At 39.6% G+C, this 16,964-nt stretch overlaps 1 protein-coding gene across 13 annotated transcripts in view; it reads left to right on the top strand.

Moving 5' to 3' along the window:
* ZMYND11 (zinc finger MYND-type containing 11) overlaps positions 1 to 16,964 on the top strand; it is a 127,882-nt gene that overhangs the window by 97,999 nt on the left and 12,919 nt on the right. For 10 of the 13 annotated variants that reach the window (XM_081227750.1, XM_081227760.1, XM_081227756.1 and 7 more), the window contains 8 exons: positions 6,235 to 6,312; positions 6,781 to 6,873; positions 8,800 to 8,887; positions 9,437 to 9,492; positions 10,641 to 10,718; positions 11,590 to 11,708; positions 16,252 to 16,459; positions 16,847 to 16,915. In XM_081227750.1, the coding sequence (XP_081083876.1) occupies positions 6,235 to 6,312; positions 6,781 to 6,873; positions 8,800 to 8,887; positions 9,437 to 9,492; positions 10,641 to 10,718; positions 11,590 to 11,708; positions 16,252 to 16,459; positions 16,847 to 16,915 (789 nt within the window). The remainder of the gene's footprint in view (positions 1 to 6,234; positions 6,313 to 6,780; positions 6,874 to 8,799; positions 8,888 to 9,436; positions 9,493 to 10,640; positions 10,719 to 11,589; positions 11,709 to 16,251; positions 16,460 to 16,846; positions 16,916 to 16,964) is intronic. The other 3 variants (XM_081227759.1, XM_081227752.1, XM_081227749.1) reach the window with 1 other exon arrangement.

Genomic DNA, 16,964 nt, shown 5'->3' with positions numbered 1-16,964 from the left:
TATTTGACAGATACTGTACGATGCATTGGCAAAAGAACACTGAACTAGACCATCATGGACCCTGCTATTATAGAACTTATAGTCCAGGGGTTGGCAAACTACGACCCATGGGCCAAATCAAGCCCACCACCTGTTTTTGTACTGCTCGTGAGCTGAGGGTGGGTTTTATACTTTTAAATGGTTGAAGAAAGAGAGAAATAATATTTTGTGACACGTGAAAATTATAAGAAATTAAAATTTCAGTATTTACATGTTTTATTGGAACACATCCCTGTTTGTGGAACGCATGCATTATTTATAGCTGTCTTCTCACCACAATAGCAGGGCTAAGTAGTTGAGACAGCCACCAACTGAATGTCCTCAAAGCCTAAAATAGTTACCGTCTGGCCCTTCACAGAAGTTTGCCTGCCTCTGGTCCAGCCTGCTGTGGGAAGAACATTTTGGGTGTTGGGAATCCCCAAGAAAGTGGGAAGCCCTTGTTAATAACAGACTTGGGAGCTTGGATTTGGCGACGTGAGCAGCACAAATATTTTATCTAAGGAAAAGACCCCTGGATTTCTGATTTTACACTTCTTTTTTTCTTTTGGATACTTGGTGTATAGAAGTGGTATTTCCAGAAGTTAATTCTCTGCTAAAATATGTTTCTACAACTGAAGTGCCCTGTGTTTCTAGGGCACATTGAAAATTCCAGACCATTCAGTCCTGAATGTTCCTTCAAATAATGGTGCTTGGGCATCATTATCAATAATCAGCTGTGGATAAACCTTGACAGGATCAAAACTTGTTCCTACCTGCTTCCAGCCAAAAAACACTGTAAGGCACTGAGCATGGCTGAATTACTTTATTCATGTTTTGTCTTGTGGTATCTACCTAGACTCATTTGATTTGCTATAATCCAGCAATTATTGTAACTAGCTTAAGAATTCCTTACTCAAGAAGATATTCAAGATTTTCTATTATTTTTCCCTTAAAGGGAAGCAGCCCCTCGGTTATCTGTAATATACTTAAGTGCATCTTAGGTTAGTGGATGTCTTATCCACCTTTGTAACACAGCTTCGGCCATGTGATTTCTGTCGTCTAACAATGGTTGCAGCAACTTTGGGCATGTAATAGGAAGTTTCGCTCTTTATTATTTGTAGATATTGACCAAAGTCACTCCTGTATGCTGCCAGGTGATATGGGCAGTTACCAGAACTTACTGGGCTTCACTCTGGTGGATCCTGAGCTGTTACAAAAAGGCCTTTACTGAGGAGTTCTGAGGTCTTCAAAGTCTGAGAAAGAATTGGATCTGAAATAATCTGCAGATTTTATACAGCACTATTTTTCTGTTTTTCTTACCTTGTTGTCAAGAGCTATCTGCTTAGTTATGTTACAAGCAGAATGGTGTTTACCTTAGAAGCTACCTCTTTCATTTCTCTTATAGTGGCTTTTTTCAAGCCACACCAATGTCCTCGTTTGGCCGACAGGCACTAACTCTGCTGTGACTGTCACATAAGGCAGCTCACAACATGCTATCTAAGATGTCCTTAGAAGTCTTAGGGTGCAGCCCTGGACAGAGCTGTGTGCTCTGTTGATTTCCTTTGTGAAATACCAACTCTCTAAATCATAACCAGAAAGTGTTAAAAAGAAAGCCCACAAGTTCAACTGTGAAAGCATCTTATAACAAGTGCTTCGTCCCTACAAATTGTTGGAAGAGATTTTGCATCTGTTCAGGGTCTTCTCTTTTGTTTGCTTCTCTTCTCTGAGCAAGTCCCTCAGCCCGCACGTGTGGGGAGTGGGCTCCCCCAGCCTCCTGGATACACTTACCAACTGGAGTGTTCACACGCACTTCTGTTCTTGCCCTACATCTTCAGTAGAATCCCATATCTGTCACCAGAAAAGATGTATTGGGCAGCAAGTAAAAAAATTAAACAAGTAACATAGAGGCTTTCAAAAAAATAATCATCCTTGGATAGGAAACTTCTTTTGGTGACTCCTATACAGCCATAATGATTGAAGTTTCTAATACGTTAACTGAAGAGAACCAACAAATAGTTGAAACGTGAGAGAGGTGCCTTTCTGTTAGTGTGAGCAAGTAGACAGAGAGGCTTCTAGATCTGGTGTCAGTTTAGAAGCCAGCTTTGCAGCTCTGCCTCTTGACTCTTCTCGGGACAGCAGCAGAGGTGAGTTGGGCCACTGCATGTGTTTGTGTAAGGAAACAGCCTCTCTTATACTGCTGTGCAGTGGTTCTCAGTCAGGACTGCCTGTGAGAAACACCTGGGGTGTTAGGACTGCCAGTGCCCAGGCTCCTCTGTAAACCAGTGTCAGCACCATCTCTGGGTGGCACCTAGACAGTGGTGGCTTTTTCCTTGGAGGTAAAATTTACATTGCAGTGATTTGCACAAGTCTTGAATATGCCACTTGAGAAATAGACAAATGCACACATAGCTGTGCACCCAAGTCCCACCGACATGACCATTGAATCCCACCCCATACCAGATGGGCGTCACTGTCATTAGTGTCCATCAGATAAGTTGTTCCTTTTCCAGAACTTTGTATAAATGGACATTGGTGTTTTTTTAAAGGCTTTCCCAGGCGGTTCTAATGCACAAACAGAGGTGATCAGCACTGAAGTGGGATGCCTAAATCTGGGTGGCACTTTATAAAATGTGTAGGGGACTTTCTAGGTAGTAATATTTTGCCAGAGTTGGAGCTATGAAGGGTGGGGGTGGGTCACATCCATTTAGCCACAGAAAGTCATCCATCCCCCTTGTTTCCTTTTACATTTTGCTGAAATATAGTCACTTTTCTAAGCATATAGCACCACTTTCAACTGCACACTGAAGAGGAGAGATACTCTAGCACCTTACTCTAAGCAAATTTAAACATGATACAAAATCAGATTTTTATCCTCTAATTTATCATTTATTATAGTTTTGTAAAATTAAGGCCCTCGGCCTGAATTCTGTACATTTGGAGTCTTCCCAGAAAGAAATGTTGCTGCACATGGTTATTCTAAATTAGCAATTAATCTAAAAATGTTTAAACAGGTGAAACCAAAGTAAAAGCATTCTGAGAGCATGTAATACCCATGTATTTTGTAGATTCTCTATGGAAAGGAAATAGGAACTGAAAATAGACCTTCATTTAAACAGGGGAATTACATGAACAATGTAATGCACAGTTACCTAAACTTAAGCAAAGTAAAATAGGGTTTTCCCTACTGTTTCAAAAAGTTTCAATATTTTTTGTTTCAAGGAAAGAACCAGTTGGTTAGGATATTTTAGCTATACAGGCATACCTCGGAGGTATTGCAGATTTGGTTCCAGACCACAACGGTAAAGCAAGTATCACAATCAAGTTAGTTGCACAAACTAGTTGGTTTCTGGATGTATATAGAAGTTATGTTTAAACTAGTAAGTATGCAATAGCATTATGTCAAAAAAGGTACATACCTTAATTAAAAAGTACTTCATCGCTAAAAAATGCTAACCATCGTCTGAGCCTTCAGCGAGTCGTAATTGTTTCGCAATAGTAACATCAAAGATCATTGATCAAAGATCACCGTAACAAATACAATAATATAGTAATATTGAAAAAGTCTGAAATACTATGAGAATTACTACATGTGACCTAGTGACACTAAGTGAGCGAATGCTGTCAGAAAAAGGGCACCGATAGACTTGCTCAATGCAGGGTTGCCACAAACCTTTAGTTTGTAAAAAACACAGTATCTGCAAAGTGCAATAAAACGAGGTATGCCTGTAGAGATATTCTGATTCTAGCACTGCATAAATTTCACCTACAGAGAAACACTGAATTGCTTTATTTTCTAAGGCTCTAAAACCAAAAGGAGTTGGATTCTAACTAACAGTGAAGTACTTCATAGGTTGATGTTGAGAGTGCAGAAATGAGAAAAATATATTTCTGTGCATGTGTAGAATACACAGCAGCCCTGGAGACAGGGCAGCCATGTTGCAGGGGATGCAGTGAGCACCCATCCCCGCCGTCGCCTCTCAAGTGACTACAGACATCCCAGCACTAGTGGACATCGGCTTCAAGAGCACTCATTGCCTGGTTGAGCTCGAGGTATTCAATGGGAGACCCAGAGAGGAGAGTGTTCCCACCCTGCTTAGTTTGGCACCATTTTTAGTGAGCATTAAAGTAATATTTCAGCACTACATACAGTGCTGGTTGTATATTTCACCTGAATAATATTTTACCTATTAAAAGAACCATGACCCCACAGATAGTATTACAAGACTTCTAATCTGATGTAGATTGATGTTATACCTGAATTTATACACAGTTGTATGATTTAATGAGCAGAACGATATTTGGAGTCTGCACTGTTAGTAGTGCTCCCAAAATATTTCAGAGTTGGCATGATAGAGCATGTAGTTGGAAGCATTTCGTTTTTTTGTCTGTTTGTTTTTGGCCATGCCATGCGGCTTGCAGGATCTCAGTTCCCCAACCACGGATTGAACCCGGGCCACGGCAGTGAAAGCCCGGAACCCCAACCATTAGGCCACCAGGAAACTCCCTGGAAGCATTTGTTTTTATTCTCCTCTCTTTTTAAGGAAATATAGGTTTCCCAAGAGGTGAGGAAAAAGCCTTCTTGGCCTTCTTACCCTTTCTTCCCTATATCCAACAGCTCATCAAGCTGTTTAGTATAGAAAGCAGTGCTTGGAGGGATGGCCATGCTAGCAAGAATGTTTACACAAAAGCATTGATAGCTGATTGTGTTTCAGGTCCACTGTTTTACTCTGGCTTACAGGAGGGAGCAGTTAATAGTTCTCATGTGTTTGTGTGCCTGGGACTCACTGGGCATTTTGTTTAAAATGAGAATTTACAAGCTACATCAAAGTCCCTTTCCCCAGAGATTATGAAACCTGGGGTTCAGGAAATGTCATTGCATTTTAAACTCCACATCTACACCATTGGTACTTGGTCTTCGCCAGATGTCACAACCACCTGAGGAATTAACAGTAAATGAACGAACTTTCCCTTAGAAATTCCAATTCAGATGCTCAGGGGTGGAGTCCAGCTGCATTTTATGGGAGTCCACCAGTGTATCTGAGGTATGGCCGGGGTTGAGAAAAACTGCTCCATAATAAAACTGCACAGGTCGTAGAATAAAGCTGAGTAAGGAGAGCAGTGACTGCATTGCCAAAGAATCCAGGTGAGGAGGAAGGGAGGGGATCATGTCAAACATGAAGTGTATGAAAGTAAGTCTCCAGCTCAGAAAACAGTTTTCCACTTTTTGTGCAGATATTTTAATGTTGTGTATGTATAATCAGTTTGCTTAAGCCATAGCTAAGGTTTCTCATTTACATGAGAAATTTTTGCTCCTTCTTCCATTGTACTTAGCATATTGAGATGACTTCCTGTGTATAAAATTCTTTTGGGAGTAAGTAACAATACCACTGGGTAGAGACTCACAATGTAGCAGCCTGAAAAAGTTACAGCGTCTATTAAATAGTGGCCCAAACCTACTCAGTCCTCTGCGGTGCAGTCTACTTATGGTCCAGTGTCTGTCATGGTATATTAACCTTGACAAGGGAAACGGGAACATTGGTCCTTGTTTCCTAGCTGTCTAGAAATGACATAAAAGTTAAAAAATCCTGTCTTTTTTTCTTCATGTAAAGTTAAATTTTCTGAGAGATAAATGAAGGAACCTAATTAGCTTTTAGGCAAGACTAACAGAAATTGGAGTTATTACTGAAGAGATCCGTGACACTTTAGAATAGTTATGTAGATGTGTGTGCTGCAGTGTATGTAATTCCTTTGTGACACAGACATTTAATAATCTTTTTAACAGAGAATAATGTTATGTTGAAATTCACCATTCAATATTGCTATTTTCAAATATTCCCTAAAGGATTTCAGCCACTGATTTTTTAAATAAAATAAGCGATTCTACATTATATCATTATTATATCATTATTGTTATTGTTATTATTTCTTTTCATCTGAAATTTGGTTGAAGTTTTAAACATCAAGAAAAGAAAAAAATGCATAGTTCTCTAAGTTATTATGTCAAGGACAGTATAATATTTTCCGATTCCTACCTTGTTAAATGCTGTTTTTGGTATGCAAATTTTGAAGATTTTTCGGCATCAGATAATGTTGGAAATAGTACATATTTTAAGAAAATCATCACATACTATTATCTTTTATATAAGAGACATCTTTTACAAGAATATAGACTTATAAATGATCAGATTTTATCTTGGCCTTTTCTATCTTTAACAGAGCATCAAGAAGAAAAATACGAACAAGCAGGAGATGAGTACGTACCTGAGGTTCATCGTCTCCCGCATGAAGGAGAGGGTGAGTCCTGTAAGGGGGGCTCTCAGAATCGCCCAGAATATATTTCACTCTGGCTTACTCCTTAAAAGTTAGTGACTGACAAGGAACAAATATGCATAGAGCAGTATGAGGGGTAGAAACCACTGCTGTCCCGTTTCTTTTGTGCAGTAAATAGTTCTATAAAAGGCTTTTAAATTTGTTTTGTCTTTGTTTTCAACTCAGGCATTTCTTTAGCTGTATTAGATTAGAAACATTTATATTTTAAAATTCCATTTATCAGAATGAACATTTTCATTGATAATTAGTGTTTAAAATGAAATTGAATTTTCCAAAATAACTGTTCTTTCTATTCAAACCTTAAGGAATGCCACATTAAACTATAGTGCATGTACATTTTTCATTAAGTTCTAAAGTACTTGTTGTTTAGAAATTGATGTTTTACCCCTCTCTCTAGCCACGTTTAAACTGATGTGTCTCATGACCTTTCAGGCTATTGACCTTAATAAAAAGGGGAAGGACAACAAACACCCCATGTACCGGCGGCTGGTGCACTCGGCGGTCGACGTCCCTGCCATTCAGGAGGTAAAGCTCCCTGACAGCACAGCCCTGGTCGTGCACCTGCCGCCCTCCTGCCTGAGCAGCTGCCCTTGTGAATGGCATGCACTCCCTCTAGTGCTCTTTAGGGGTCATCTTTTAAGAGGCTTGGTTTTCAGCAGCCTGTTGATTCTTGACACTTGCTGCTTAAAGAAAATGTATTGTAGCCTGGTCAGTGTAATGTTCCAGATGTAATTAACATGTGGATGTGGTTTCCTAGTTTTAGAAGCAGTACTTAGGAGTTTCTCTCAAGGGAAGTTTAGAACATAGAACTAACTGATCTAGGATCTTGGGAAACACAATGACATGCACTTGAACAAAACAAAGTTTTAACTAGAAAACTTTATCCTTCTTTAATGAAGTTCTTATTTTTACCTACTCTAGCTGAGGATCATTAATGGGTTTGTTAATATTTAATTACAAATTGAAGTAAAATCCAATGAACACTTTGACCTGTTTCCAGTTAGCTTTGCAGATTTATTAATTCTGTACCTATGTATCATTTTGAAGTTTTAAAATCTTATGGTTGGCCATAATAGGGAGACCATAGGAATAATTTAAAATCATCTTATCATTTCTTTTTTTTTTTTTTTTCTTTTTGCGGTATGCGGGCCTCTCACTCTTGTGGCCTCTCCCGTTGCGGAGCACAGGCTCCGGATGCGCAGGCCCAGCGGCCATGGCTCACGGGCCCAGCCGCTCCGCGGCATATGGGATCCTCCCAGACCGGGGCACGAACCCGTATCCCCTGCATCGGCAGGCGGACTCTCAACCACTGCGCCACCAGGGAGGCCCCATCATCTTATCATTTCTTAATCTGCTTAATAGCTGAGGAAGAATGAAGGTGTTGTATTATTTCAGTGGAAGAAAGGGATAAATGAAGGTTGTTCATAAAAACAAGCAATTTAAATTTTACCTCCTACCCCTAGATTGTGTGGCTTCAGGCATAGCCTCTTTTCCTGACTCTGAGCCTCTGAGAACAATGAAGAACTCAGCTGCCCTCCCTGCCCTCTCCCTGTGTGGCCCCTCCCCACGTTCTGCAGTCTGATCCTGTTGGGTCCATGGAGCACACTGGCTGGGCTGATGGTGCCTTGTTAGCAAGTGCTGACCTTGAGCAGAAGCACCATAAAGAAAATGAAGAGGAAGACATGATTTTCATGCTTTCAGGAGCTTACAGTCTAGACCAAAATACAAGCTATGATGGTGCTTGGGGACTGCGGGGTGCGGTTGTCCCCACCTGGGTATAGGCAGGTAGCCTGGGAGCACTGCACAATGCCAAGGCCTGAGCACCTGCGAGCCCAAGGCCATGAGAAGTTCAGGGTGGAGTTCAGATATCAATATTCGTAAAAGAGCCCTGTGACCCTTGATGCCAGACAGAACCATCATTTGCCTTGGTGCATAGAGGACCTCCTAGGGCTTTAAAATTGTTCATACATCAGCACCTAATCCCAATTCAGAATTATACCGTATCTTCTTTATGATAACGGTAAACTGTCACAGAGGCTAACAGCTCTTTCCTCTTTCAATTTTTATTCTCTTGAGTTATAAAAATAGTAGATATGTAGTTAGGGTCTCATCAACCCCACTGACCAAAGCTTTCGTTATTTACAGTGCTTAGCGGCAGCTTTTGTTATTACAGAATGAGGTGTTCACGCTGCAGAGTTCATACTAGTAAATAAATATCGGGGACAACGTGGCTGCAGGATGTGGGCTCTGCACACTTCACCATCCTGTAATAGTCTAACTGCAGACGGAGTTGTGGGTTTCTTTTACGTACATTCTGTCAGTACCATGGGACACAGGAGTAGTCGTAATGCCATTCTGGAAAATCCGCCTGTTTCCTACACTCTAACGCTGTAATGCCGACAGGTGTTTTCACCATTAACCCTTTGCCATTTTGTTGTTTTCCCTCTGCAGAAAGTGAACGAAGGGAAGTACCGAAGTTACGAAGAGTTCAAAGCTGATGCTCAGTTGCTTCTCCACAACACAGTGATTTTCTATGGAGGTTGAATATTTTTTGGTTTTTTCTTTTGTGTAGTTTTTTAAATTCATACCATTTACATTCCATGTCGAGAAATATCTTTTATAAAATATTACATTAAAACAATACCTGAATGGTCTGTAAGTAAGTAATAATGTTAGGGTTTAAACTTAAAAATATTTGGTAATGCAGTTATAGCTTATAGAATTGACTGGCCAAAAGCAGAACTCTAGTTACACTAAATAATATTCATAGTTTTATATATAAACTTAGTTGAAAGGCTTTTTATAAGCACTTCGATTACTTTTGAATTTTCGCATTAATATCCCCTCATTCAAAAGTAATGAAAGAGGTCCCTCTGTACCTAGAGTATTATGTTATATTGGATATAAAATTAAAGCTGCTGATAGCATTTTCTTTTACTGCCTTAATTTTATTTTAAATATACGTTTTTATTTTAAATGGTATGTGTCCACTTTTGTTAAAAATGAAAGAAAATTTAAACGGCTGTATTAATTTTGATAGTCTTGTGTTTCTAGATCACTGGTAATAGATACCTGTCTTTAATTACAGCAGACAGTGAGCAAGCTGACATAGCAAGGATGCTCTATAAAGACACATGTCATGAGGTACTATCCATGCCTAATAACTAAACTCTTGCTATATTCCACATTAATCTATTTCAGAATTCCACTCTGATATGTACATTTTAATTTTGCCATTTTCTTTAAATATAATTTTATTTCCATGTATGACATACATGGGAAATAACACAAACAGAGGGGGAAGAATTCTGGCAGAACTATTTTCAGAGAAATCCTGGGAGTTAAATTTAGTTACTAAGTAACTTCTACTAGTTAGAAGAAAAGGAAACTTTGTTTTCTCCTCTTTAACTACCCTAAAGAGTATTAGTTATATAACTACATGTAAATGTGCTGCACTGGGCAGGCACTCAATAAACATTACCCTCTGTGAATGAAAGGTTCAAATTTGAGTTCTTACTACACTATACAGGCAAAAAAGCATCCAAACAACAGCATTCATATTTATACAATAAATGAAATATATATTTAGGGAAGGATTTTTTGGGTGGTCTCTCTTATTTGAAACACTCATCTATAACCATACTGTCTTTGAAAAAGTGTCTCAATTTATATAAAAAGTTTTGTTTCTTGATTCCATTTCAAATATGACTTTTTAAAAATTCATTAAACATGTTTATTGAGTGTCTACCATGTGCTGTGTTAGGAGGAATAAAATGGGGATCAGGATGCTGGCTTCCTGCTCATACAGTTGTATTCTGAAGAGGGAGACTCAAGAAAAGGACAGACAAAATAGGTTTCTTTACAAGTTACAAAAAAATGTTATGAAAGAAAATAACACTAAGACAGAGAATGAGGCAAAGTAGGGACTGCTTTTATTGGTAGTGGATATTTTATATGGGTAGATCAAGAGACATTTCTGGGGAAATAGCCTTTAATCTGAGTGCTGAACTGGAAAGGTGTCAGTGAGGCTGGGGAAGCAGAGGTCAGATGCAGTGGCCCCCTAAGGAATCTGTCCTCTATTCCAAGTGCAATCTGGGACCTTCGGGAGGTTCCAAGAAGAAAGTGGCAGGCTCTTCTGGTATTATTCATTGGAAAATTAGAATTTTAAGCCTAAGGAACAAAACTGGAGACTGTATACATGAAAGAGAATGTTAATTTGCATGGATCTATTTTATATAGTTTTATGCATGTGTGTATTTTATGTAGGCTAAATAGTTGATTTTCTTTTTCAGCTGGATGAATTACAACTTTGCAAGAATTGCTTCTATTTATCAAATGCTCGTCCTGACAATTGGTTCTGCTATCCTTGTGTATGTAAAATTTTGAGATTTTTTTTTAACCTCGTAAGTGTCTGATGTCTTACTCTAAGGAAGTTTATTTCCAATTTGCTTGAAATTATAATCCTTCTAAATATTTTTCTTTGTGTCATAGTATGTATGGTTTTAATGAGTATAAAAACTGAAACATGGGGAAAACAACTTGGGATCAGTATCCATTTCTGACTTTAAAATGAGGATCCTCAAGAGTAGGAATAAACATTGAATCCCTTAATACATAAAGTAAAAATTTGCTTTTCTTCTCATTCTCTCACAAGAAATCTAATTCTTTATATATACTTATACCTGTGTGATTTCCCCTAAAATGGCATGATTTCAAGGAGTGTTCTAGGGGCAGTCACCCACCCCTGGCCATGGTGTAAGAGCCTGCCTGAGAGCCCCTACTCTCCAAGACATTAATGTGCTCCTCAGTCACTTGAGGTTCTCATTAAAATTTGCATCTCCGACTTGATAGATTGGGAGGAGGGCCTAAAATTCTCCCATTTCTTATAGGCTCCCAGGGTTGGACTGTATTTCATGAAGCAAAGTTAGGGTGTTCTGTTTGCCACTGTTACACTGTTGGCTTCATTCCAGATGCCACAGGCTATAAAGAGATTCTTTTTACTGTCTTTTCTGCGAAATGAAGGTCCACATTGCTTATGCAAATTTTAATTTTTTTGGTGTTTTTCTTAGAGGCAAAATCAGTCAATCCTGGGGTGGGTGTTAGTTCTGTGTGCTTAGGAGTTAGAAAAAGAAATATTTTCAAAATAATGGATTATGCTTGACTGAGTAGTTCAGTATTAATGATATTCTTGTATTTAATACTTTAAAAGTAGTATGACAAGGTAAAACATTTTATTTCCAGATACCTAATCATGAACTGGTTTGGGCTAAAATGAAAGGTTTTGGATTCTGGCCGGCCAAAGTCATGCAGAAAGAGGACAATCAGGTTGACGTCCGCTTCTTCGGTCACCACCACCAGAGGTAATCATGTGCAGCCATCACCCTTGGGCCTCCAGGAGTCGTGGGGGGTGCCCAGTCCTGCTTTACCAGTGCTTTGTGGGCTTTGCCATTAGAAACTGTGGGAACTGTGTTTCATTTTATTTTTTTATAAATTTATTGTATTTATTTATTTTTGGCTGCATTGGGTCTTTGTTGCTGCATGCGGGCTTTCTCTAGTTGCAGAGAGCGGGGGCTACTCTTTGTTTCGGTGCATGGGCTTCTCACTGCGGTGGCTTCTCGTTGCAGAGCACAGGCTCTAGGCCTGCGGGCTTCAGTAGTTGTGGCTCACGGGCTCAGTAGTTGTGGCATGCGGGCTCAGTAGTTATGGTGCACAGGCTCAGTTGCTCCGCAGCATGTGGGATCTTCCCGGACCAGGGCTCGAGCCCGTGTCCCCTGCGTTGGCAGGTGGATTCTTAACCACTGTGCCACCAGGGAAGCTCTGAAGTGTATTTTAAATTAAAAAACAAATCAGCACATAACTTGACTGGGCACCTAACAGTGCTTTCTATACATGGTATTTCTAGGTGTATTTCAGATAATGGTTACTAAACAGGACAGTTTCAGTAGTTGACACTGTTGGGTTCAGAAGCGTGTTAATGGTGGGATTGAATCCGTATTAGGAGTTAAGTGGAAGGCTTCTCAGGATGTGTTCATTGCATAGAATTGTAATATCATTACGGTAGTTTCAACCGTACTTTCAATGTTCTGTCAAAGCCATAGACAAAAATAATCAACTCAGGAGTACAGGAGAGTGTTGATGTTATGATCTAAGAATGTACATGAGGGAAAAATGTGACTTAGTTTTTAAAAAAATTTCATTAAATAAACAGTTAATTTAGAAAAATGAAGAATTCAGTTATTTTTAAAAACCATACTACTAGATGAGAACAATCTGATAATCAGAATTTTCCTATATTTTCTTTTTTCACTAATTTTAAAACAACTTTATAGTATCTTCAACCGTGAGTGGTATTTTATTAATAATATGAGTGAGTTTGTTTTATATCATTCAGTATATACTGTGCAGAAAATATTTTAAAAGAATATTTGAGCTGATTTACTTGGGTCCTTAGAGTAAGTTTGTCATCTGAAGAGGGAATTAAAACAGAAAATTACATTTCCAGAGTCTTTTTCCCCCAGACTTCTTATTTTTTGGAAGATTTTATCTAAAAAAATTATGGACAGATGGGACTCTGAGGACTTTATTTTAGAAAATAAAAGATCTACAATTTTACTATAAATACAGTTTTACTATGAATCTTTTTCTTTTTTGCGGTATGTGGGCTTCTCACTGTTGTGGCCTCTCCCGTCGCGGAGCACAGGCTCCGGACGCGCAGGCTCAGCGGCCATGGCTCACGGGCCCAGCTGCTCCGCGGCATGTGGGATCTTCTCAGACCGGGGCACGAACCCGCGTCCCCTGCATCGGCAGGCAGACTCTCAACCACTGCGCCACCAGGGAAGCCCTACTATGAATCTTTTTCATTTGCTTTTCCTGGTTACAATATACCAGCAAGATATTTCAAGTGAATGATGGAGACATACCTTAAAAATGATACTCTAGGGCTTCCCTGGTGGGAAGTTTTCATTAATAAATACTTTTTTCATTTTTCATTTCATTAATAAATACATTTTCATTTTTTCATTAATAAATACTTTTTAAAAACTATTGTAAACATTTTTTAGGGTGCCATTCAGTGGTATTAAATACCACATTGTTATGCAGCGATCACCATGAATAAATACAATAAATATTCTTTAGCCATTTTATCATGTCTCTACACTTAGGTGGGAGAAAAAAAATTTCAGCAAATAAATGATTTTGGACTAGTCCCTCTGTATGCTCACACCAGAACATGCTGCTCCCTCCCTAGACCCTGAACCCTGAGCAGGTTGTAATGTTCAGGGAGCAGATGCCTGTGGTCCTGGTAAGTACAGGCAGGGTTTTCATAGGGTATGCAGGGTTCTGCCTGTCAGAGGAAAAAAAGTAGCTGATAGGGTCTGACTGTCAGCAGGGCTAAATCTTTCTGCTGCCTGTAGTTGGAGGGAGCAATGGCACAGGGAAGAAAGAAGGGGGGCATTTTGGGTTCATTTGCCATCATATCACTGAGCCATTTTATTGTGCATATATTCAGAGAATTCCGGATTGACAGATGTGTAGGTAGAGCCAGATTCGATTTTACCTCTTTTTATTAAACTTACTGTAAATTTTGGGGTGCAGTTTGCCTTTTATTTTTAGTGTAGGTCAGATTGCATGCTCAATGATACTCTTTAAAACTGAAATCTGATTATCTACAATAATGGAGATGATTAAGAGAGAATAGGAATGTTTTTATGAATTGCATTGAGCCTTAAGTCTCATGTTAAGAATAGATTCAGTTGATTAAATCAGTAGATTAAATTCAGTAGATTAAAGGCAGTGGCCATGTATGTAGAAGTGCCAACCTAATAATTAGACACAGCGAGGACCCTCACTGGGTTCCAGCTGGTAGTAGATAAATTGAATAAATTCAGTAGATTAAATAGATTCAATAGACTAAATATATCCAAGGGAATAAGATTCTCTCCTAGGTCACAAGTTGATTCCAGGTAGTCAGCACTGCTTATAACAGAAATCTCTCTCAAAAAGCATACTGTTTTTTTTTTTTTTTTTTTTTTTTTTTTGCGGTATGTGGGCCTCTTACTGTCGTGGCCTCTCCCGTTGCGGAGCACAGGCTCCGGACGCGCAGGCTCAACAGCCATGGCTCACGGGCCCAGCCGCTCCGCGGCATGTGGGATCTTCCCGGACCGGGGCATGAACCCGTGTCCCCTGTATCGGCAGGCGGACTCCCAACCACTGCGCCACCAGGGAAGCCCAGCATACTGGTTTTAAAAAGTGTTTTAACACTTTTATTGATTGACTGGTATGTAATAGGTGCTCAATAAATGTTTGTTGACTGAAAGAGTAAATATAATATAAATACGAGATCTAATGGCAAGGAACTCTTCCACAAGCACAATTTTATTTGCACTCTTTTTCAAAGTGTAGTTTACTTTGGTTTCTAATAAAGCACTGTCAGATGACACTGTTAATGTAATATTTATAAATAAGTTCAAATTTAACAATTTCAGTTATCATTACCATATAACTATGGATTATTATATATTTAAAATGTGCTTTTAAATTCTAAAGCAAACAGCTTAGTTTGTACAAGCAAATTAGAAGTCTACATTTTTGGCTTTAGGCACATGTGCCGGGATTCGGTAAGATCCCTTCAGAACAGTCATAGGTCTAGTATTTCTGAAACTCCTAATAAGACTGAAAAGAGCAAATCTGTGTATTCATAGTGCTGGATCCCAGCCTGTACCCTGTGCTCTAGAAAATGTCTTACTAACTGTGGCTCACATGTCCTTATATTTTCTTATTTCATTTGTGACATCCCTTCTGCCTAGAAGTCCTCCCCTCATATGGTCCCGTTTAAATCTTACTCCTCCTTCAAGATGGAGCCCAAATGAAACCTGTGACCACTCACAGCCAAATGAAACCTTCTTCCTCTCCAGAGTACCCCAGAGTCACCTCAACTCTGTGCTGCACTGTTTTATCATTGTTTCTCAGTTAAAGGCAGTGGCAATGTATATAGAAGTGCCAACCTAATAAATTAGGTGCAGTGAGGACCCTCACTGGGTTCCAGCTGCTAATTAATAGCTTTCCTTAACCCCATTTTTGGCAGCATCTCTGCCAGCTGTCAAATGAGGCGGGAACAGTCATAGGTCCCACGCACTGTATGCTTTGTGGTACCTTCCACTGGCACACGGTAAGCCCTGGTTGAGTTGGATACTAATTTAAGTCCAGTCAAGCAATTAGCACCCAGAAAAATTTTCTTAAATTTCTAGCATTCTTCCCAATAGAACCAAATGTAGTTTTAGATCAACTTATGTGTCCGCAGTTGAGTACTTGGTTGCTGAATGATACAAACAGTTTTCCATTTGTTAGTCATGGTTCATCTGATGAATAGGGATGTAATGACTTACTAGATAATAGTTGTTAGATGCCCTCATTTTGTATGTAAGTGTCTCATAAAAATTTCTGGGCATTTACAAATGATTCTATAGTTCTAACATGCAAATAGCTAGATTTTGAATAATTTACAGTATTCAAAACAATGAGATATTGAACATTTTAAAAGGAACTGTGAATCACTCCCATTCTGAGAACTTCGCTTTGATGACTGTGAAAAACAAATGTCACTTCACCTATTTTCTACTTGGTAAGAGTTTTTATTCAAGCCACAAATTGTACTTAACAATTGGTAGAGTTTCTCCCATTTTGGAAATTTCTTCTTCTTTTTTTTTGATGTGGACCATTTTTAAAGTCTTTATCGAATTTGTTACAATATTGCTTCTGTCTTATGTTTTGGGTTTTTGGCCACGAGACATGTGGAATCTTAGCTCCCCGTGTGTTGGAAGGCAAAGTTTCAACCACTGGACGGCCAGGGAAGTCCCTCCCATTTTGGAAATTTCTAACCATCCCTTTCAATGTTGTTCACAGGGCCTGGATTCCTTCTGAAAACATACAGGACATCACAGTCAACGTTCACCGGCTGCATGTTAAGCGCAGTATGGGCTGGAAGAAGGCCTGTGATGAGCTGGAGCTGCATCAGCGCTTCCTTCGTGAAGGGAGGTTTTGGAAGTCTAAGAATGAGGACCGAGGGGAGGAGGAGGCAGAATCCAGCATCTCCTCTACCAGTAATGAGCAGGTGAGAGGCGCCAGTGAGAGCCTGTCGGTTCTTGTTCTGAATGTGCAGGTGTCAGCGCACACTCCTCACTGGAATGAGCAGATTCTGACTTTTCTTCTTCCTTTCGTGTAACATTTGTAAAGTGCTCTGCGAAAGAAACCAGAACCAGTTCCAATACACGGAAGCCACCACCAACCCTGATCCTGACTCTACCAGCACATTAGCTCTTTCAAGCCCTCGGCCCAGAGGAATCATTCTGTGAGTGCCAACCACGTGGTCTTGAAAGAGCTAATGCGAAAGGGAACAAGTGCTCACCCCTGACCTGTGGGTCCCCTGGCTAGTCTTAGCAACAGAGAAGTGTTTCATAGTGTCGGGAATAATGTGCTGTTACTTTTATGATGCCCACAGCTAAAGGTCACTCAAGAACCGAGAACAAAGAAAGGACGACGTAATCAAAGTGTGGAACCCAAAAAAGAAGTAAGTTGCCTGCCTTGCAGTGTCCAGGTGGCAATTGAAACAGGAAATA

Source organism: Mesoplodon bidens (assembly GCF_964165515.1).
Source record: "Mesoplodon bidens genome assembly, chromosome: 3".
Taxonomy (NCBI): domain Eukaryota; kingdom Metazoa; phylum Chordata; class Mammalia; order Artiodactyla; family Ziphiidae; genus Mesoplodon; species Mesoplodon bidens.
This window is presented reverse-complemented; position numbering and strand designations above follow the sequence as displayed.